Source organism: Oncorhynchus mykiss, unplaced genomic scaffold (assembly GCF_013265735.2).
Source record: "Oncorhynchus mykiss isolate Arlee unplaced genomic scaffold, USDA_OmykA_1.1 un_scaffold_130, whole genome shotgun sequence".
NCBI classification, from domain to species: domain Eukaryota; kingdom Metazoa; phylum Chordata; class Actinopteri; order Salmoniformes; family Salmonidae; genus Oncorhynchus; species Oncorhynchus mykiss.
The window spans coordinates 1,032,099-1,056,690 of NW_023493663.1; the positions used below are offsets into that span (position 1 = coordinate 1,032,099).

Here is a 24,592-nt window from a genome sequence, read left to right on the forward strand (position 1 = left end):
TCTAGGGTCAGCACTATGTCTATCGACACAGGGGTTAGGGGTGGTCTTGGTCTGCTAACTGGACATCTAGGGTCAGCACTATGTCTATAGACACAGAGGTCAGGGGGTTAGAGGTGGCCTTGGTCTGCTAGCTGGACATCTAGGGTCAGCACTATGTCTATCGACACAGGGGTTAGGGGTGGTCTTGGTCTGCTAACTGGACATCTAGGGTCAGCACTATGTCTATAGACACAGAGGTCAGGGGGTTAGAGGTGGTCTTGGTCTGCTAGCTGGACATCTAGGGTCAGCACTATGTCTATCGACACAGTGGTTAGGGGGTTAGAGGTGGCCTTGGTCTGCTAGCTGGACATCTAGGGTCAGCACTATGTCTATAGACACAGAGGTCAGGGGGTTAGAGGTGGCCTTGGTCTGCTAGCTGGACATCTAGGGTCAGCACTATGTCTATAGACACAGAGGTCAGGGGGTTAGAGGTGGTCTTGGTCTGCTAACTGGACATCTAGGGTCAGCACTATGTCTATAGACACAGAGGTCAGGGGGTTAGAGGTGGCCTTGGTCTGCTAGCTGGACATCTAGGGTCAGCACTATGTCTATAGACACAGAGGTCAGGGGGTTAGAGGTGGTCTTGGTCTGCTAGCTGGACATCTAGGGTCAGCACTATGTCTATCGACACAGGGGTTAGGGGTGGTCTTGGTCTGCTAACTGGACATCTAGGGTCAGCACTATGTCTATAGACACAGAGGTCAGGGGGTTAGAGGTGGCCTTGGTCTGCTAGCTGGACATCTAGGGTCAGCACTATGTCTATAGACACAGAGGTCAGGGGGTTAGAGGTGGCCTTGGTCTGCTAGCTGGACATCTAGGGTCAGCACTATGTCTATCGACACAGGGGTTAGGGGTGGTCTTGGTCTGCTAACTGGACATCTAGGGTCAGCACTATGTCTATAGACACAGAGGTCAGGGGGTTAGAGGTGGTCTTAGTCTGCTAGCTGGACATCTAGGGTCAGCACTATGTCTATCGACACAGGGGTTAGGGGTGGTCTTGGTCTGCTAACTGGACATCTAGGGTCAGCACTATGTCTATAGACACAGAGGTCAGGGGGTTAGAGGTGGCCTTGGTCTGCTAGCTGGACATCTAGGGTCAGCACTATGTCTATCGACACAGGGGTTAGGGGTGGTCTTGGTCTGCTAACTGGACATCTAGGGTCAGCACTATGTCTATAGACACAGAGGTCAGGGGGTTAGAGGTGGTCTTGGTCTGCTAGCTGGACATCTAGGGTCAGCACTATGTCTATCGACACAGTGGTTAGGGGTGGTCTTGGTCTGCTAACTGGACATCTAGGGTCAGCACTATGTCTATAGACACAGAGGTCAGGGGGTTAGAGGTGGCCTTGGTCTGCTAGCTGGACATCTATGGTCAGCACTATGTCTATAGACACAGGGGTCAGGGGTCACCTCTGTGGATGAACTCTGCGACCTTCCTGAAGTCGTCTTCAACCATTCCTCTGGAGGTCAGAGCAGGAGAGCCGAACCTCAGACCGCTGGGACGCAACGCACTCTTATCACCTACACAAACACACACACACACACACACATTACGTATATACACACACACACACACACACATTACGTATATACACACACACACACATTACGTATATACACACACACACACATTACGTATATACACACACACACATTACGCATATACACGCATATACAGACAACTGGGACACAGAGCACTCTCACCACCTACAGAGGACTGTGTCTGTTACTTACCATATACAGACAACTGGGACACAGAGCACTCTCACCACCTACAGAGGACTGTGTCTGTTACTTACCATATACAGACAACTGGGACACAGAGCACTCTCACCACCTACAGAGGACTGTGTCTGTTACTTACCATATACAGACAACTGGGACACAGAGCACTCTCACCACCTACAGAGGACTGTGTCTGTTACTTACCATATACAGACAACTGGGACACAGAGCACTCTCACCACCTACAGAGGACTGTGTCTGTTACTTACCATATACAGATAACTGGGACACAGAGCACTCTCACCACCTACAGAGGACTGTGTCTGTTACAATATACAGACAACTGGGACACAGAGCACTCTCACCACCTACAGAGGAATGTGTCTGTTACTTACCATATACAGACAACTGGGACACAGAGCACTCTCACCACCTACAGAGGACTGTGTCTGTTACTTACCATATACAGACAACTGGGACACAGAGCACTCTCACCACCTACAGAGGACTGTGTCTGTTACTTACCATATACAGACAACTGGGACACAGAGCACTCTCACCACCTACAGAGGACTGTGTCTGTTACTTACCATATACAGACAACTGGGACACAGAGCACTCTCACCACCTACAGAGGACTGTGTCTGTTACAATATACAGACAACTGGGACACAGAGCACTCTCACCACCTACAGAGGACTGTGTCTGTTACTTACCATATACAGACAACTGGGACACAGAGCACTCTCACCACCTACAGAGGACTGTGTCTGTTACTTACCATATACAGACAACTGGGACACAGAGCACTCTCACCACCTACAGAGGACTGTGTCTGTTACAATATACAGACAACTGGGACACAGAGCACTCTCACCACCTACAGAGGACTGTGTCTGTTACTTACCATATACAGACAACTGGGACACAGAGCACTCTCACCACCTACAGAGGAATGTGTCTGTTACTTACCATATACAGACAACTGGGACGCAGAGCACTCTCACCACCTACAGAGGACTGTGTCTGTTACAATATACAGACAACTGGGACACAGAGCACTCTCACCACCTACAGAGGACTGTGTCTGTTACTTACCATATACAGACAACTGGGACACAGAGCACTCTCACCACCTACAGAGGACTGTGTCTGTTACTTACCATATACAGACAACTGGGACACAGAGCACTCTCACCACCTACAGAGGACTGTGTCTGTTACTTACCATATACAGACAACTGGGACACAGAGCACTCTCACCACCTACAGAGGACTGTGTCTGTTACAATATACAGACAACTGGGACACAGAGCACTCTCACCACCTACAGAGGAATGTGTCTGTTACTTACCATATACAGACAACTGGGACACAGAGCACTCTCACCACCTACAGAGGACTGTGTCTGTTACTTACCATATACAGACAACTGGGACACAGAGCACTCTCACCACCTACAGAGGACTGTGTCTGTTACAATATACAGACAACTGGGACACAGAGCACTCTCACCACCTACAGAGGAATGTGTCTGTTACTTACCATATACAGACAACTGGGACACAGAGCACTCTCACCACCTACAGAGGACTGTGTCTGTTAGTTACCTGGACAGGTGTTCTTGTTGCAGGCGATGGCAGCAGCTTCTAGAACCTTCTCAGCTCGTCCTCCGTCCGTCCCGTTGGGCCTCAGGTCCAGTAAGATCAGATGGTTATCAGAACCCCCTGGAGAACATTAACACAACCATACAGCAACATTGACACAACCCTACAGCAACATTAACAACCCTACAGCAACATTGACACAACCCTACAGCAACATTAACACAACCATACAGCAACATTAACACAACCCTACAGCAACATTAACAACCCTACAGCAACATTAACACAACCCTACAGCAACATTAACACAACCCTACAGCAACATTAACACAACCATACAACAACATTAACACAACCCTACAGCAACATTAACACAACATTAACACAGCCCTACAGCAACATTAACAACCCTACAGCAACATTGACACAACCATACAACAACATTAACACAACCCTACAGCAACATTAACACAACCATACAACAACATTAACACAACCCTACAGCAACATTAACACAACCATACAACAACATTAACACAACCCTACAGCAACATTAACACAACCCTACAGCAACATTAACACAACCCTACAGCAACATTAACACAACCCTACAGCAACATTAACACAACCCTACAGCAACATTAACACAACCCTACAGCAACATTAACACAGGTTACAGTCTGTTAACCACAACCATGACATTATTGTCTCACCGGTGACGATCTTGTAGCCGTGGTTGATGAGGGCGTTGGCCATAGCTCTGCAGTTAGAGAGCACCTGGTACTGATACGCCTTAAACTCTGGGGTCAGAGCCTGCTTCAGGGCCACCGCCACACCTAGAGAAACATTCACACACATTAACACACACACACTAACCCTTAAACTCTGGGGTCAGAGCCTGCTTCAGGGCCACCGCCACACCTAGAGAAACATTCACACACATTAACACACACACACTAACCCTTAAACTCTGGGGTCAGAGCCTGCTTCAGGGCCACCGCCACACCTAGAGAAACATTCACACACACACACACTAACCCTTAAACTCTGGGGTCAGAGCCTGCTTCAGGGCCACCGCCACACCTAGAGAAACATTCACACACATTAACACACACACACTAACCCTTAAACTCTGGGGTCAGAGCCTGCTTCAGGGCCACCGCCACACCTAGAGAAACATTCACACACATTAACACACACACACTAACCCTTAAACTCTGGGGTCAGAGCCTGCTTCAGGGCCACCGCCACACCTAGAGAAACATTCACACACATTAACACACACACACTAACCCTTAAACTCTGGGGTCAGAGCCTGCTTCAGGGCCACCGCCACACCTAGAGAAACATTCACACACACACACTAACCCTTAAACTCTGGGGTCAGAGCCTGCTTCAGGGCCACCGCCACACCTAGAGAAACATTCACACACATTAACACACACACACTAACCCTTAAACTCTGGGGTCAGAGCCTGCTTCAGGGCCACCGCCACACCTAGAGAAACATTCACACACATTAACACACACACACTAACCCTTAAACTCTGGGGTCAGAGCCTGCTTCAGGGCCACCGCCACACCTAGAGAAACATTCACACACACACACTAACCCTTAAACTCTGGGGTCAGAGCCTGCTTCAGGGCCACCGCCACACCTAGAGAAACATTCACACACATTAACACACACACACTAACCCTTAAACTCTGGGGTCAGAGCCTGCTTCAGGGCCACCGCCACACCTAGAGAAACATTCACACACATTAACACACACACACTAACCCTTAAACTCTGGGGTCAGAGCCTGCTTCAGGGCCACCGCCACACCTAGAGAAACATTCACACACACACACTAACCCTTAAACTCTGGGGTCAGAGCCTGCTTCAGGGCCACCGCCACACCTAGAGAAACATTCACACACATTAACACACACACACTAACCCTTAAACTCTGGGGTCAGAGCCTGCTTCAGGGCCACCGCCACACCTAGAGAAACATTCACACACATTAACACACACACACTAACCCTTAAACTCTGGGGTCAGAGCCTGCTTCAGGGCCACCGCCACACCTAGAGAAACATTCACACACATTAACACACACACACTAACCCTTAAACTCTGGGGTCAGAGCCTGCTTCAGGGCCACCGCCACACCTAGAGAAACATTCACACACATTAACACACACACACTAACCCTTAAACTCTGGGGTCAGAGCCTGCTTCAGGGCCACCGCCACACCTAGAGAAACATTCACACACATTAACACACACACACTAACCCTTAAACTCTGGGGTCAGAGCCTGCTTCAGGGCCACCGCCACACCTAGAGAAACATTCACACACACACACACTAACCCTTAAACTCTGGGGTCAGAGCCTGCTTCAGGGCCACCGCCACACCTAGAGAAACATTCACACACATTAACACACACACACTAACCCTTAAACTCTGGGGTCAGAGCCTGCTTCAGGGCCACCGCCACACCTAGAGAAACATTCACACACACACACTAACCCTTAAACTCTGGGGTCAGAGCCTGCTTCAGGGCCACCGCCACACCTAGAGAAACATTCACACACATTAACACACACACACACACTAACCCTTAAACTCTGGGGTCAGAGCCTGCTCCACCTGGAGAAACATTAACCCTTAAACTCTGGGGTCAGAGCCTGCTTCAGGGCCACCGCCACACCTAGAGAAACATTCACACACATTAACACACACACACTAACCCTTAAACTCTGGGGTCAGAGCCTGCTTCAGGGCCACCGCCACACCTAGAGAAACATTCACACACATTAACACACACACACTAACCCTTAAACTCTGGGGTCAGAGCCTGCTTCAGGGCCACCGCCACACCTAGAGAAACATTCACACACATTAACACACACACACTAACCCTTAAACTCTGGGGTCAGAGCCTGCTCCACCTGGAGAAACATTAACCCTTAAACTCTGGGGTCAGAGCCTGCTCCACCTGGAGAAACATTAACCCTTAAACTCCAGGGTCAGAGCCTGCTCCACCTGGAGAAACATTAACCCTTAAACTCCAGGGTCAGAGCCTGCTCCACCTGGAGAAACATTAACCCTTAAACTCTGGGGTCAGAGCCTGCTCCACCTGGAGAAACATTAACCCTTAAACTCTGGGGTCAGAGCCTGCTCCACCTGGAGAAACATTAACCCTTAAACTCTGGGGTCAGAGCCTGCTCCACCTGGAGAAACATTAACCCTTAAACTCTGGGGTCAGAGCCTGCTCCACCTGGAGAAACATTAACCCTTAAACTCCAGGGTCAGAGCCTGCTCCACCTGGAGAAACATTAACCCTTAAACTCTGGGGTCAGAGCCTGCTCCACCTGGAGAAACATTAACCCTTAAACTCTGGGATCAGAGCCTGCTCCACCTGGAGAAACACACAGTGCATTCAGAAAGTATTGAGACCAACTTGGCCTTTCCCACATTTTGTTACAGCATCATTCTAAAGTGGATTCAATATTTTTTTCCCCTTATCAATTTACACACAATACCCCATAATGACATCACAATAGCCCATAATGACATCACAATACCCCATAATGACACCACAATACCCCATAATGACATCACAATACCCCATAATGACACCACAATACCCCATAATGACATCACAATTCCCCATAATGACATCACAATACCCCATAATGACATCACAATACCCCATAATGACATCTCAATACCCCATAATGACATCACAATACCCCATAATGACATTACAATACCCCATAATGACCAAGCAAAAACCAGTTTTTATAAATAATCACATTTACATAAGTAAATCAGACCCTTTACTCAGTACTTTGTTGAAGAACCTTTGGCAGCAATTACAGCTTCTAGTCTTCTTGGGTATGACGCTACAAGCTTGGCACACCTGTATTTGGGAAGTTTCTCCCATTCTTCTCTGCAGATCCTCTCAAGTTCTGTCAGGTTGGACAGGGAGTGTCACTGCATAGCTATTTTCAGGTCTCTGTAGAGATGTTCGATCAGGTTCAAGTCCGGGCTCTGGCTGGGCCACTCAAGGACATTCAGAGACTTGTCCCGAAGCCACTCCTGCATTGTCTTGGCTGTGTGCTTAGGGTCGTTGTCCTGTTGGAAGGTCCTGAGCGCTCTGGAGCACATTTTCATTAAGGATCTCTCTGCACTTTGCTCTGTTCATCTTTCCCTGGATCCTGACTAGTCTCCCAGCCCCTGCCGCTGAAAAACATCCCCACAGCATAATGCTGCCACCACCACGCTTCCCCGCAGGGATGCTGCCACCACCATGCTTCACCGTAGGGATGCTGCCACCACCGTGCTTCACCGTAGGGATGCTGCCACCACCGTGCTTGACCGTAGGGATGGAGCCACCATGCTTCACCGTAGGGATGGTGCCAGGTTTCCTCCAGAAGTGATGCGTGGCATTCAGGCCAAAGAGTTCAATCTTGGTTTCATCAGACCAGAGCATCTTGTTTCTCATGGTCTGTCCTTTAGGTGCCTTTTGGCAAACTCCAAGTGGGCTGTCATGTGCCTTTTACGGAGGAGTGGCTTCCGTCTGGCCACTCTACCATAAAGGCCTGATTTGTGGAGTGCTGCAGAGATGGTTGTCCTTCTGGAAGGTTCTCCCATCTCCACAGAGGAAATCTGAGTTCTTGGTCACCTTCCTGACCAAGGCCCTTCTCTCCCAATTGCTCAGTTTTCCTGGGCAGCCAGCTCTAGGAAGAATTTCGGGGCTTCCAAACTTTTTCCATTTAGGTTTAATTTAACCTTTATTTAACTAGGCAAGTCAGTTAAGAACAAATACTTATTTACAATGACGGCCTCCCACAACCCGGACGACGCTGGGCCAATGGTGCGCCGCCCTATTGCACTCCCAATCATGGCTGGTTGTGATACAGCCTGGAATCAAACCAGGGTCTGTAGTGACGCCTCTAGCACTGAGATGCAGTGGCTTAGACCGCTGCGCCACTCGGGAGTGATGGAGACCCACTGTGTTCTTGGGGACCTTCAATGCTGCAGACATTGTTTTGGTACCCTTCCCCAGATCTGTGCCTCGACACAATCCCGTCTCGGAGCTCTACGGACAAATTGTTTTACCTCATGGCTCGGTGTTTGCTCTGACATGCACAAACATCTCAAGGATGATCAATGGAAACCGGAAGCATCTGAGCTCAATTTCAAGTCTCATAGCAAAGGGTCTGAATACTTATGTAAATAAGGTTTGTTTTTATTCTAATTATACATTTGCCAACAATTCTAAAAACCTGTTTTCACTTTGTCATTATGGGGTATTGTGATGTCATTATGGAGCATCGTGATGTCATTATGGGGTATTGTGATGTCATTATGGGGTATCGTGATGTCATTATGGAGTATCGTGATGTCATTATGGGGTATTGTGATGTCATTATGGGGTATCGTGATGTCATTATGGAGTATCGTGATGTCATTATGGAGCATCGTGATGTCATTATGGGGTATCGTGATGTCATTATGGGGTATTGTGATGTCATTATGGAGTATCGTGATGTCATTATGGAGCATCGTGATGTCATTATGGAGCATCGTGACGTCATTATGGAGCATCGTGATGTCATTATGGAGCATCGTGATGTCATTATGGAGTATCGTGATGTCATTATGGAGTATCGTGATGTCATTATGGAGTATCGTGATGTCATTATGGGGTATCGTGATGTCATTATGGAGCATCGTGATGTCATTATGGGGTATCGTGATGTCATTATGGAGCATTGTGACGTCATTATGGAGTATCGTGATGTCATTATGGAGCATCGTGATGTCATTATGGGGTATCGTGATGTCATTATGGAGCATTGTGACGTCATTATGGAGTATTGTGATGTCATTATGGAGCATCGTGATGTCATTATGGGGTATCGTGATGTCATTATGGAGCATCGTGACGTCATTATGGAGCATCGTGATGTCATTATGGAGCATCGTGATGTCATTATGGAGTATCGTGATGTCATTATGGAGTATCGTGACGTCATTATGGAGTATCGTGATGTCATTATGGAGCATCGTGACGTCATTATGGGGTATCGTGATGTCATTATGGGGTATCGTGATGTCATTATGGAGTATCGTGATGTCATTATGGAGCATCGTGATGTCATTATGGGGTATCGTGATGTCATTATGGAGTATCGTGATGTCATTATGGGGTATCGTGATGTCATTATGGAGTATCGTGATGTCATTATGGGGTATCGTGATGTCATTATGGAGCATCGTGATGTCATTATGGAGTATCGTGATGTCATTATGGGGTATTGTGATGTCATTATGGAGTATCGTGATGTCATTATGGGGTATCGTGATGTCATTATGGGGTATCGTGATGTCATTATGGGGTATCGTGATGTCATTATGGAGTATCGTGATGTCATTATGGGGTATCGTGATGTCATTATGGGGTATTGTGTGTAGATTGAAGAGAGATTTTTTTTTAAATAAATCAATTTTAGAATAAAGATGTAACTTAACAAAATGTGGAAAAAGTCAAGGGGTCTGAATACTTTCCGAAGGCACTGTACATGTACTACTACTATATTAGAACACCACACACACTGTGAGGTGTCCTGGCTACTGTACCTGTCATAGTGTGGTAGTGAGGTGTCCCAGCTACTTTACCTGTCATAGTGAGGTGTCCCAGCTACTTTACCTGTCATAGTGAGGTGTCCTGGCTACTGTACCTGTCATAGTGAGGTGTCCTGGTTACTGTACCTGTCATAGTGAGGTGTCCTGGCTACTGTACCTGTCATAGTGAGGTGTCCTGGCTACGTTACCTGTCATAGTGAGGTGTCCTGGCTACTTTACCTGTCATAGTGAGGTGTCCTGGCTACTGTACCTGTCATAGTGAGGTGTCCTGGCTACATTACCTGTCATAGTGAGGTGTCCTGGCTACTGTACCTGTCACAGTGAGGTGTCCTGGTTACTGTACCTGTCATAGTGAGGTGTCCTGGCTACGTTACCTGTCACAGTGAGGTGTCCTGGTTACTGTACCTGTCATAGTGAGGTGTCCTGGCTACTTTACCTGTCATAGTGAGGTGTCCTAGCTACTGTACCTGTCATAGTGAGGTGTCCTAGCTACTTTACCTGTCATAGTGAGGTGTCCTGGCTACTGTACCTGTCATAGTGAGGTGTCCTAGTTAATATCCACCTTAGAGATGTCTGTGTAGGTGCCTGTATATAAAGCCAATATAGGTGTCCAGAGAAGTGCCTGTACCTGCGATGGCATGGTTGTGGGGTCCTCCCTGTAGTCCTGGGAACACTGCCTGGTTGATGAGAGACTCCAGATTATACAGAGTCTCCTTTCCCTTCGGGTCCACACTACGTATTCCTGGAGGACAGGGACACAGAGAGAGACCAGCATGATACACACACTAAACCCCACAGAGAGAGGGAGAGACCAGCATGATACACACACTAAACCCCACAGAGAGAGACCAGCATGATACACACACTAAACCCCACAGAGAGAGAGACCAGCATGATACACACACTAAACCCCACAGAGAGGGAGACCAGCATGATACACACACTAAACCCCACACAGAGAGAGAGACCAGCATGATACACACACTAAACCCCACAGAGAGAGAGAGAGACCAGCAAGATACACACACTAAACCCCACACAGAGAGAGACCAGCATGATACACACACTAAACCCAACAGAGAGAGACCAGCATGATACACACACTAAACCCCACACAGAGAGAGACCAGCATGATACACACTAAACCCCACTAAGAGAGACCAGCATGATACACACTAAACCCCACACAGAGAGAGAGAGAGAGAGAGAGAGAGGGAGAGACCAGCAAGATACACACACTAAACCCCACAGAGAGGGAGACCAGCATGATACACACACTAAACCCCACAGAGAGAGAGAGAGACCAGCAAGATACACACACTAAACCCCACACAGAGAGAGACCAGCATGATACACACACTAAACCCAACAGAGAGAGACCAGCATGATACACACACTAAACCCCACACAGAGAGAGACCAGCATGATACACACTAAACCCCACACAGAGAGACCAGCATGATACACACTAAACCCCACACAGAGAGAGAGAGAGAGACCAGCAAGATACACACACTAAACCCCACAGAGAGGGAGACCAGCATGATACACACACTAAACCCCACAGAGAGAGAGACCAGCATGATACACACACTAAACCCCACACAGAGAGACCAGCATGATACCCACACTAAACCCCACACAGAGAGAGAGACCAGCATGATACACAAACTAAACCCCACACAGAGAGACCAGCATGATACACACACTAAACCCCACACAGAGAAAGACCAGCAAGATACACACACTAAACCCCACAGAGAGAGACCAGCATGATACACACACTAAACCCCTCAGAGAGGGAGACCAGCATGATACACACACTAAACCCCACAGAGAGAGAGACCAACATGATACACACACTAAACCCCACAGAGAGAGAGACCAGCATGATATACACACTAAACCCCACAGAGAGAGAGAGACCAACATGATACACACACTAAACCCCACAGAGAGAGAGACCAGCATGATACACACACTAAACCCCACAGAGAGAGAGAGAGACCAGCATGATACACACACTAAACCCCACAGAGAGAGAGAGAGACCAGCATGATACACACACTAAACTCCACACAGAGCGACCAGCATGATACCCACACTACACTCCACAGAGAGAGACCAGCATGATACACACACTAAACCCCACAGAGAGACCAACATGATACACACACTAAACCCCACAGAGAGAGACCAGCATGATACACACACTAAACCCCACAGAGAGAGACCAGCATGATACACACACTAAACCCCACAGAGAGAGACCAGCATGATACACACACTAAACCCCACAGAGAGAGACCAGCATGATACACACACTAAACCACACAGAGAGAGACCAGCATGATACCCACACTAAACCCCACAGAGAGAGACCAGCATGATACACACACTAAACCCCACAGAGAGAGACCAGCATGATACACACACTAAACCCCACAGAGAGAGACCAGCATGATACACACACTAAACCCCACAGAGAGAGACCAGCATGACACACACACTAAACCCCACAGAGAGAGAGACCAGCATGATACACACACTAAACCCCACAGAGAGAGACCAGCATGATACACACACTAAACCCCACAGAGAGAGAGACCAGCATGATACCCACACTAAACCCCACAGAGAGAGAGACCAGCATGATACCCACACTAAACCCCACAGAGAGAGAGACCAGCATGATACCCACACTAAACCCCACAGAGAGAGAGACCAGCATGATACACACACTAAACCCCACAGAGAGAGACCAGCATGATACCCACACTAAACCCCACAGAGAGAGACCAGCATGATACACACACTAAACCACACAGAGAGAGAGACCAGCATGATACACACACTAAACCCCACAGAGAGAGACCAGCATGATACACACACTAAACCCCACAGAGAGAGACCAGCATGATACACACACTAAACCCCACAGAGAGAGAGACCAGCATGATACACACACTAAACCCCACAGAGAGAGACCAGCATGATACACACACTAAACCCCACAGAGAGAGACCAGCATGATACACACACTAAACCCCACAGAGAGAGACCAGCATGATACACACACTAAACCCCACAGAGAGAGACCAGCATGATACACACACTAAACCCCACAGAGAGAGACCAGCATGATACACACACTAAACCCCACAGAGAGAGACCAGCATGATACACACACACTAAACCCCACAGAGAGAGACCAGCATGATACACACACTAAACCCTACAGAGAGAGACCAGCATGATACACACACTAAACCCCACAGAGAGAGAGACCAGCATGACACACACTAAACCACACAGAGAGAGAGACCAGCATGATACACATACTAAACCCCACAGAGAGAGACCAGCATGACACACACTAAATCCCACAGAGAGAGAGACCAGCATGATACCCCCCCCCCTCCTCTCCGTACCCTTTCTGTAGAAGATGACCCCAGAGCGACAGCCCCGCAGCGTCTTGTGGGTCGTCGTGGAGACCACGTCACAGTACTCGAACGGAGACGGGACGACCCCGGCCGCCACCAGTCCGCTGATGTGTGCCATGTCGGCCAATAGGAAAGCTCCGTTCTCATCGGCGATACGACGCAGCCGAGCGTAGTCGAGGTTACGGGAATAACAGCTGGTACCTGGAGAGAAGACGGAACGATTAACAGGAAACGGTCTCGTTTTTTAAACCTCATCTTCAGCACCATTCCCAACATCAACTGAGAAAATGACAGATTTCGATGTTTTGTGGTCAAAAAGATGCACCAAACGATGGCACAAGTTTTTTTTTTTTACAGATAATGACATTGGAAAGTCCTGGACAAGATATTTCAACAGGAGATTCTGTGTCTGAGAAACCAGGCCCAAATGATACAATGTCAACAGGACATTCTGTGTCTGAGAAACCAGGCCCAAATGATACAATGTCAACAGGAGATTCTGTGTCTGAGAAACCAGGCCCAAATGATACAATGTCAACAGGAGATTCTGTGTCTGAGAAACCAGGCCCAAATGATACAATGTCAACAGGAGATTCTGTGTCTGAGAAACCAGGCCCAAATGATACAATGTCAACAGGACATTCTGTGTCTGAGAAACCAGGCCCAAATGATACAATGTCAACAGGACATTCTGTGTCTGAGAAACCAGGCCCAAATGATACAATGTCAACAGGAGATTCTGTGTCTGAGAAACCAGGCCCAAATGATACAATGTCAACAGGAGATTCTGTGTCTGAGAAACCAGGCCCAAATGATACAATGTCAACAGGAGATTCTGTGTCTGAGAAACCAGGCCCAAATGATACAATGTCAACAGGAGATTCTGTGTCTGAGAAACCAGGCCCAAATGATACAACAGGAGATTCTGTGTCTGAGAAACCAGGCCCAAATGATACAACAGGAGATTCTGTCCCCGAACAGAGAGGATCTATAGTCTGATTGGACACAATGTGATACAGCTGGCGACAGGACCTGCTGGTGGTGTGTGTGTGTGTATATGATGATGATGATGATGGTGTGTGTGTATATGATGATGATGGTGGTGGTGGTGGTGTGTGTGTATATGATGATGATGTTGGTGGTGGTGGTGGGTGTGTGTGTTACCTGCAATGATCAGTCTAGGGTGGAACAGCCGGGCGTTCTCCTCCAGTCGGTCGTAGTTGATGAGACCAGTGTCTGGATCCACCTGATACAACACAGATTAACGTCACTAGGATCCACCTGATACAACACAGATTAACGTCACTAGTCGTAGTGGATGAGGCCAGTGTCTGGATCCACCTGATACAACACAGATTAACGTCACTAGGATTCACTTGATACAACACAGATTAACGTCACTAGTCGTAGTGGATGAGACCAGTGTCTGGATCCACCTGATACAACACAGATTAACGTCACTAGGATCCACCTGATACAACACAGATTAACGTCACTAGGATCAACCTGATACAACACAGATTAACGTCACTAGGATCCACTTGATACAACACAGATTAACGTCACTAGTCGTAGTGGATGAGACCAGTGTCTGGATCCACCTGATACAACACAGATTAACGTCACTAGGATCCACCTGATACAACACAGATTAACGTCACTAGGATCCACCTGATACAACACAGATTAACGTCACTAGGATCCACTTGATACAACACAGATTAACGTCACTAGGATCCACCTGATACAACACAGATTAACGTCACTAGGATCCACCTGATACAACACAGATTAACGTCACTAGGATCCACTTGATACAACACAGATTAACGTCACTAGGATCCACCTGATACAACACAGATTAACGTCACTAGGATCCACTTGATACAACACAGATTAACGTCACTAGTCGTAGTGGATGAGACCAGTGTCTGGATCCACCTGATACAACACAGATTAAGGTCACTAGGATCCACCTGATACAACACAGATTAACGTCACTAGGATTCACCTGATACAACACAGATTAACGTCACTAGTCGTAGTGGATGAGACCAGTGTCTGGATCCACCTGATACAACACAGATTAAGGTCACTAGGATTCACCTGATACAACACAGATTAACGTCACTAGTCGTAGTGGATGAGACCAGTGTCTGGATCCACCTGATACAACACAGACTAACGTCACTAGGATCCACATGATACAACACAGATTAAGGAACGTCACTAGTCGTAGTGGATGAGACCAGTGTCTGGATCCACATGATACAACACAGATTAAGGAACGTCACTTCGTTAATCTGGGGGAACGCTTTCAGCACTTTATAGAGTCCATGACTTTATACACCTGTCAGCAACGGACGTGGCTGAACATAATCCACTCATTTGAAAAGGGGTGTCCACATACATCTGTCTACAAAGTGTTTTGTTTTTTGTCAGCTAGAAAGAAAATGGCCCCCAATTCAGAAATGGAGAAAGAGGAGAGAAAGCGCTAGAAATGTCTAGACAGCTCTAGAAAGCTTTAGAAAGCTCTAGAAAGCTACCGTTATCTGCTGCCTCTTCAACAAGAAGCCACATTGATCCTACGATCCAGAAATACACTTCCCTCCCTCCCACATCCCCCCCTCCCACCCCCCCTCTCCCCCCCCCCCACCCCCCTCCCACATCCCCCCCTCTCCCACACCCCCCCTCCCACCCCCCTCCCCTCTCCCACCCCCCCCCCCCCCCTCTCCCACACACCCCCCTCCCCCTCTCCCACACACCCCCCTCTCCCACACACCCCCCTCCCACGGACCAAAAAAATCACCCCTCCAAAAAAAGCATGGCCCCTGCTTCTCTGGAATGCCACCCAAGATCCCCGTGGCCGAAGCATCGCATTTCTGTTTAAGCAGCACTCTGGCTGTATAGAAAACAACCCCCCGAGAGCCACAGAACGACCGAATTAGCACCACGCACAGCCACCACAAACACCTTTAGGCAGCACTCTGGCAGGCTGTATAGAAAACAACCCCCCGAGAGCCACAGAACGACCGAATTAGCACCACGCACAGCCACCACAAACACCTTTAGGCAGCACTCTGGCAGGCTGTATAGAAAACAACCCCGAGAGCCACAGAACGACCGAATTAGCACCACGCTCAGCCACCACAAACACCTTTAGGCAGCACTCGGGCAGGCTGTATAGAAAACAACCCCCGAGAGCCACAGAACGACCGAATTAGCACCACGCACAGCCACCACAAACACCTTTAGGCAGCACTCGGGCAGGCTGTATAGAAAACAACCCCCGAGAGCAACAGAACGACCGAATTAGCACCAACATCTTTAGGCAGCAATCTGGCAGGCTGTATAGAAAACAACCCCCGAGAGCAACAGAACGACCGAATTAGCACCACCATAAACACCTTTAGGCAGCAATCTGGCAGGCTGTATAGAAAACAACCCCCCGAGAGCCACAGAACGACCGAATTAGCACCACCATAAACACCTTTAGGCAGCAATCTGGCAGGCTGTATAGAAAACAACCCCCGAGAGCCACAGAACGACCGAATTAGCACCACGCCCAACCACCATAAACACCGTTAGGCAGCACTCGGGCTGTATAGAAAACAACCCCCCGAGAGCAACAGAACGACCGAATTAGCACCACGCACAGCCACCATAAACATCTTTAGGCAGCACTCGGGCAGGCTGTGTAGAAAACAACCCCGAGAGCCACAGAACGACCGAATTAGCACCACGCACAGCCACCATAAACACCTTTAGGCAGCACTCGGGCAGGCTGTATAGAAAACAACCCCCGAGAGCCACAGAACGACCGAATTAGCACCACGCACAGCCACCACAAACACCTTTAGGCAGCACTCGGGCAGGCTGTATAGAAAACAACCCCCGAGAGCAACAGAACGACCGAATTAGCACCAACATCTTTAGGCAGCAATCTGGCAGGCTGTATAGAAAACAACCCCCGAGAGCAACAGAACGACCGAATTAGCACCACCATAAACACCTTTAGGCAGCAATCTGGCAGGCTGTATAGAAAACAACCCCCCGAGAGCCACAGAACGACCGAATTAGCACCACCATAAACACCTTTAGGCAGCAATCTGGCAGGCTGTATAGAAAACAACCCCCGAGAGCCACAGAACGACCGAATTAGCACCACGCCCAACCACCATAAACACCGTTAGGCAGCACTCGGGCTGTATAGAAAACAACCCCCCGAGAGCAACAGAACGACCGAATTAGCACCACCACAAACACCTTTAGGCAGCACTCGGGCTGTATAGAAAACAACCCCGGAGAGCAACAGAACGACCGAATTAGCACCACGCACAGCCACCATAAACATCTTTAGGCAGCACTCGGGCAGGCTGTATAGAAAACAACCCCGAGAGCCACAGAACGACCGAATTAGCACCACGCACAGCCACCATAAACACCTTTAGGCAGCACTCGGGCAGGCTGTATAGAAAACAACCCCCGAGAGCCACAGAACGACCGAATTAGCACCACGCACAGCCACCACAAACACCTTTAGGCAGCACTCGGGCAGGCTGTATAGAAAACAACCCCCGAGAGCAACAGAACGACCGAATTAGCACCAACATCTTTAGGCAGCAATCTGGCAGGCTGTATAGAAAACAACCCCCGAGAGCAACAGAACGACCGAATTAGCACCACCATAAACACCTTTAGGCAGCAATCTGGCAGGCTGTATAGAAAACAACCCCCCGAGAGCCACAGAACGACCGAATTAGCACCACCATAAACACCTTTAGGCAGCAATCTGGCAGGCTGTATAGAAAACAACCCCCGAGAGCCACAGAACGACCGAATTAGCACCACGCCCAACCACCATAAACACCGTTAGGCAGCACTCGGGCTGTATAGAAAACAACCCCCCGAGAGCCACAGAACGACCGAATTAGCACCACCACAAACACCTTTAGGCAGCACTCGGGCTGTATAGAAAACAACCCCGGAGAGCAACAGAACGACCGAATTAGCACCACGCACAGCCACCATAAACATCTTTAGGCAGCACTCGGGCAGGCTGTATAGAAAACAACCCCGAGAGCCACAGAACGACCGAATTAGCACCACGCACAGCCACCATAAACACCTTTAGGCAGCACTCGGGCAGGCTGTATAGAAAACAACCCCCGAGAGCCACAGAACGACCGAATTAGCACCACCATAAACACCTTTAGGCAGCAATCTGGCAGGCTGTATAGAAAACAACCCCCCGAGAGCCACAGAACAACCGAATTAGCACCACCATAAACACCTTTAGGCAGCACTCGGGCTGTATAGAAAACAACCCCCGAGAGCAACAGAACGACCGAATTAGCACCACCATAAACACCTTTAGGCAGCAATCTGGCAGGCTGTATAGAAAACAACCCCCCGAGAGCCACAGAACAACCGAATTAGCACCACCATAAACACCTTTAGGCAGCAATCTGGCAGGCTGTATAGAAAACAACCCCCCGAGAGCAACAGAACGACCGAATTAGCACCACGCACAGCCACCACAAACACCTTTAGGCAGCACTCGGGCTGTATAGAAAACAACCCCCGAGAGCCACAGAATGACCGAATTAGCACCACGCACAGCCACCATAAACACCTTGAAAACGGCTCTTTCCCATAGGCTGGTACTATCTACGACATCATCAGCAGTTAAATACCAACATGGTAGACGTGTTTACAGCTGGTTGGCTTTGATCACGTGATCTCTGAAATTCAAACAGATTTGGAGAAAAAAAAAATCAAGCCCAACTTTTAGAATAACTTTATGAGAATTGATTTAAGAATTTGTAAATTTGGGAATGTTTTCTTGGGGTGCTCTAAGTTACTATTATATGTGTTTCTGGCATTGAGAAATCAATTCCTTTAAAGGAATACTCCGGACTCAAAGGAGGAATACTCCGGACTCAAAGGAGGAATACTCCGGGGAACTCAAAGGAGGAATACTCCGGGGAACTCAAAGGAGGAATACTCCGGGGAACTCTAAGGAGGAATACTCCGGGGAACTCAAAGGAGGAATACTCCGGACTCAAAGGAGGAATACTCCAGACCTCAAAGGAGGAATACTCCGGACTCAAAGGAGGAATTACTCCGGACTCAAAGGAGGAATTACTCCGGACTCAAAGGAGGAATTACTCCGGACTCAAAGGAGGAATTACTCCGGACTCAAAGGAGGAATACTCCGGACTCAAAGGAGGAATACTCCGGACTCAAAGGAGGAACACTCCGGGAACTTTAAGGAACACTACGGGAACTTTAAGGAACACTCCGGGAACTTTAAGGAATACTCCGGGAACTTTAAGGAACACTTCGGGAACTTTAAGGAACACTCCGGGAACTTTAAGGAATACTCCGGGAACTTTAAGGAATACTCCGGACTCAAAGGAGGAACACTCCGGGAACTTTAAGGAACACTCCGGGAACTTTAAGTCCTTAGTGATTTGAACACTAAGGAAGCTCTCGACCCGGAAACCTGATTTACCAATAAAATGAGACCCGATCCAGAACGACTGCAGACGATCTTAGATCTTTGGTCTACAGTATGGAAAGCCTTCGATAGGTCAATAAAGAGGGCTGCACCAGTACCTCCGTCCTATCCAGCCCTTTACCACATCATTTACATCAGCCAATCAGGTGTTGAGGATGGGTAAAGGTCAGTGACACAACTCCGTCTGGTCAAGGCCTTTGCACAGCAACATTGTTGCAACATAAAGACAACACTGACACAACCAACTAACCGTGTCAAGGCCCATCTCTGGTGTGATGACAGAACGGTGCGTCAGACAGTTGTGTTCTCACCGTGGTTACCTTGGCTGGACAGGCAGGCAGAAGGACGTTGATCTCAAATAAACTGTGTGGTGTGTGTCTCTGCTCCTCTCCTCTCTCTCTGCATCTCTCTCTATGCTCCGGCTCCTCTCTCTATGCCTCTCTCTCTATGCTCCTCTCTCTATGCCCCGGCTCCTCTCTCGGTGCCCCGGCTCCTCTCTCTGTGCCCCGGCTCCTCTCTCTGTGCCCCGGCTCCTCTCTCTGTGCCCCGGCTCCTCTCTCTGTGCCCCGGCTCCTCTCTCTGTGCCCCGGCTCCTCTCTATACGAGTCTGCTCCTCTCTCTATGCTCCTCGCTCTATGCCCCGGCTCCTCTCTCTATGCTCCTCTCTCTATGCCCTGGCTACTCTCTCTATGCTCCGGCTCCTCTCTCTATGCTCCGGCTCCTCTCTCTATGCCCCGGCTCCTCTCTCTATGCTCCGGCTCCTCTCTCTATGCCCCGGCTCCTCTCTCTATGCTCCGGCTCCTCTCTCTATGCCCCGGCTACTCTCTCTATGCTCCGGCTCCTCTCTCTATGCTCCGGCTCCTCTCTCTATGCCCCGGCTACTCTCTCTATGCCCCGGCTCCTCTCTCTATGCTCTGGCTCCTCTCTCTATGCCCCGGCTACTCTCTCTATGCTCCGGCTCCTCTCTCTATGCCCCGGCTCCTCTCTCTATGCTCCGGCTACTCACTCTGTGCCCCGGCTCCTCTCTCTATGCCCCGGCTCCTCTCTCTATGCCCCGGCTCCTCTCTCTATGCCCCGGCTCCTCTCTCTATAACCCGCCTCCTCTCTCTATAACCCGGCTCCTCTCTCTATGCTCTGGCTACTCTCTCTATGCTCTGGCTACTCTCTCTGTGCCCCAGCTCCTCGCTCTATGCCCCGGGTCGTCTCTCCATGCTCCTCTCTCTATGCCCAGGCTCCTCTCTCTATGCCCCGGATCATCTCTCTATGCCCCGGCTCCTCTCTCCATGCTCCTCTCTACTTGCTCCAGGTTCCTCTCTCTATAGCCCGGCTCCCCTCTCTATAGCCCGGCTCCTCTCTCTATAGCCCGGCTCCTCTCTCTATGCTCATCTCTCTATGCCCCGGCTCCTCTCTCCATGCTCCTCTCTCTATGCCCCGGCTCCTCTCTCTATTCCCCGGCTCCTCTCTCTATGCCCCGGCTCATCTCTCTATGCCCCGGCTCATCTCTCCATGCTCCTCTCTCTATGCCCCGGCTCCTCTCTCCATGCTCGTCTCTCCATGCCCCGGCTCCTCTCTCTATAGCCCGGCTCCCCTCTCCATAGCCCGGCTCCTCTCTCTACGCCCAGGCTCCTCTATAGGCCCAGGCTCCTCTCTCTACGCACAGGCTCCTCTCTCTATGCCCAGGCTCCTCTCTCTATGAGTCTGCTCCTCTCTCTATGCTTCTCTGTGCCCCGGCTCCTCTCTCTGTCCACCCGCTCCTTTCTCTGGCTCCTCTCTCTATGCTCAGGCTCCTCTCTCTATGCTCTGGCTTCTCTCTCTATAGCCCGGCTCCTCCCTCTATAGCCCGGCTCCTCCCTCTATAGCCCGGCTTCTCCCTCTATAGCCCGGCTTCTCCCTCTATAGCCCGGCTTCTCCCTCTATGCTCCTCTCTATGCCCCGGGTCCTCTCTCTATGCTCCTCTCTCTATGCCCAGGCTCCTCTCTCTACGCCCAGGCTCCTCTCTCTACGCCCAGGCTCCTCTCTCTAAGCCCTGGCTCCTCTCTCTATGAGTCTGCTCCTCTCTCTATGACCCGGCTCCTCTCTCTGTGCCCCGGCTCCTCGCTCTATGCCCCGGCTCCTTTCTCCATGCTCCTCTCTCTATGCCCCGGCTCCTCTCTCCATGCTCCTCTCTCTATAACCCGGCTCCTTTCTCTATAACCCGGCTCCTCTCTCTATAGCCCGGCTCCTCCCTCTATAGCCCGGCTCCTCCCTCTATAGCCCGGCTCCTCCCTCTATGCTCCTCTCTCTATGCCCCGGCCCCTCTCTCTATGCCCCGGCCCCTCTCTCTATGCCCCGGCTCCTCTCTCTGTGCCCCGGCTCCTCTCTCTGTGCCCCGGCTCCTCTCTCTGTGCCCCGGCTCCTCTCTCTGTGCCCCGGCTCCTCTCTCTGTGCCCCGGCTCCTCTCTCTGTGCCCCGGCTCCTCTCTCTATGCCCCGGCTCCTCTCTCTATGCCCCGGCTCCTCTCTACACGAGTCTGCTCCTCTCTCTATGCTCCTCGCTCTATGCCCCGGCTCCTCTCTCTATGCTCCTCTCTCTATGCTCCTCGCTTGATGCCCCGGCTACTCTCTCTCTGCTCCGGCTCCTCTCTCTATGCCCCGGCTCCTCCCTCTATGCTCCGGCTCCTCCCTCTATGCTCCGGCTCCTCCCTCTATGCTCCGGCTCCTCTCTCTATGCTCCGGCTCCTCTCTCTATGCTCCGGCTCCTCCCTCTATGCTCCGGCTCCTCCCTCTATAGCCCGGCTCCTCCCTCTATAGCCCGGCTCCTCTCTCTATGCTCCTCTCTCTATGCCCCGGCTCCTCTCTCTATGCCCCGGCTCCTCTCTCTATGCCCCGGCTCCTCTCTCTATGCTCCGGCTCCTCTCTCTATGTCCCGGCTCCTCTCTCTATGCCCCGGCTCCTCTCTCTATGCCCCGACTCCTCTCTCTATGCCCTGGCTACTCTCTATACGAGTCTGCTCCTCTCTCTATGCTCCGGCTACTCTCTCTATGCTCCTCTCTCTATGCTTCTCGCTCTATGCCCCGGCTCCTCTCTCTATGCTCCTCTCTCTATGCTTCTCGCTCTATGCCCCGGCTCCTCTCTCTATGCTCCTCTCTCTATGCTCCTCTCTCTATAACCCGGCTCCTCTCTATACGAGTCTGCTCCTCTCTCTATGCTCCTCTCTCTATGCTCAAGCTTCTCTCTCTATGCTCCTCGCTCTATGCCCCGGCTCCTCTCTCTATAGCCCGGCTCCTCTCTCTATAGCCCGGCTCCTCTCTCTGTGCCCCGGCTCCTCTCTATACGAGTCTGCTTTTCTCTCTATGCTCATCTCTCTATGCTCCTCTCTCTATGCCCCGGCTCCACTCTCTGTGCCCCGGCTCCTCTCTCTGTGCCCCGGCTCCTCTCTCTGTGCTCCGGGTCCTCTCTCTATGCTCAGGCTCCTCTCTCTATGCTCCGGCTCCTCTCTCTATGCTCCGGCTCCTCTCTCTATGCTCCGGCTCCTCTCTCTATGCCCCGGCTCCTCGCTCTATGCCCCGGCTCCTCCCTCTATAGCCCGGCTCCTCTCTCTATGCTCCTCTCTATATGCCCCGGTTCCTCTCTCTATGCCCCGGCTCCTCTCTCTGTGCCCCGGCTCCTCTCTCTGTGCCCCGGCTCCTCTCTCTGTGCCCCGGCTCCTCTCTCTGTGCCCCGGCTCCTCTCTCTGTGCCCCGGCTCCTCTCTCTGTGCCCCGGCTCCTCGCTCTATGCCCCGGCTCCTTTCTCCATGCTCCTCTCTCTGTGCCCCGGCTCCTCTCTCTGTGCCCCGGCTCCTCTCTCTGTGCCCCGGCTCCTCGCTCTATGCCCCGGCTCCTCTCTCTATGCTCCTCTCTCTATGCCCCGGTTCCTCTCTCTATGCCCCGGCTCCTCTCTCTGTGCCCCGGCTCCTCTCTCTGTGCCCCGGCTCCTCTCTCTGTGCCCCGGCTCCTCTCTCTGTGCCCCGGCTCCTCTCTCTGTGCCCCGGCTCCTCTCTCTGTGCCCCGGCTCCTCTCTCTGTGCCCCGGCTCCTCGCTCTATGCCCCGGCTCCTTTCTCCATGCTCCTCTCTCTATGCCCCGGCTCTTTCTCCATGCTCCTCTCTCCATGCTCCGGCTCCCCTCTCTATAGCCCGGCTCCCCTCTCGATAGCCCGGCTCCCCTCTCGATAGCCCGGCTCCCCTCTCTATAGCCCGGCTCCTCTCTCTATAGCCCGGCTCTCTATGCCCAGGCTCCTCTATACGCCCAGGCTCCTCTCTCTATGCCCCGGCTCCTCTCTCTATGCTCCTCTCTCTATGCCCCGGCTCCTCTCTCTACGCCCAGGCTCCTCTCTTTATGCCCATGCTCCTCTCTCTATGCTCTGGCTCCACTCTCTGTGCCCCGGCTCCTCTCTCTATAGCCCGGCTCCTCCCTCTATAGCCCGGCTCCTCCCTCTATAGCCCGGCTCCTCCCTCTATAGCCCGGCTCCTCTCTCTATGCCCCGGTCCCTCTCTCTATGCCCCGGCTCCTCCCTCTATAGCCCAGCTCCTCCCTCTATGCTCCTCTCTCTATGCCCCGGCTCCTCTCTCTATGCCCCGGCTCCTTCCT

The 24,592-nt window shown here is 50.7% G+C and overlaps 1 protein-coding gene across 1 annotated transcript in view; it reads right to left on the reverse strand.

Annotated features, from left to right (window-relative positions):
- The window catches only part of LOC110514494 (serine hydroxymethyltransferase, cytosolic-like), a 95,651-nt gene that overhangs the window by 707 nt on the left and 70,352 nt on the right, over window positions 1-24,592 (reverse strand). Inside the window, exons 6-11 of the mRNA XM_036972298.1 lie at window positions 14,627-14,708; window positions 13,451-13,663; window positions 10,648-10,761; window positions 4,085-4,207; window positions 3,375-3,491; window positions 1,450-1,560 (exon numbers count right to left, since the gene is read on the reverse strand). Coding sequence (XP_036828193.1) covers window positions 1,450-1,560; window positions 3,375-3,491; window positions 4,085-4,207; window positions 10,648-10,761; window positions 13,451-13,663; window positions 14,627-14,708 — 760 coding nt within the window. The remainder of the gene's footprint in view (window positions 1-1,449; window positions 1,561-3,374; window positions 3,492-4,084; window positions 4,208-10,647; window positions 10,762-13,450; window positions 13,664-14,626; window positions 14,709-24,592) is intronic.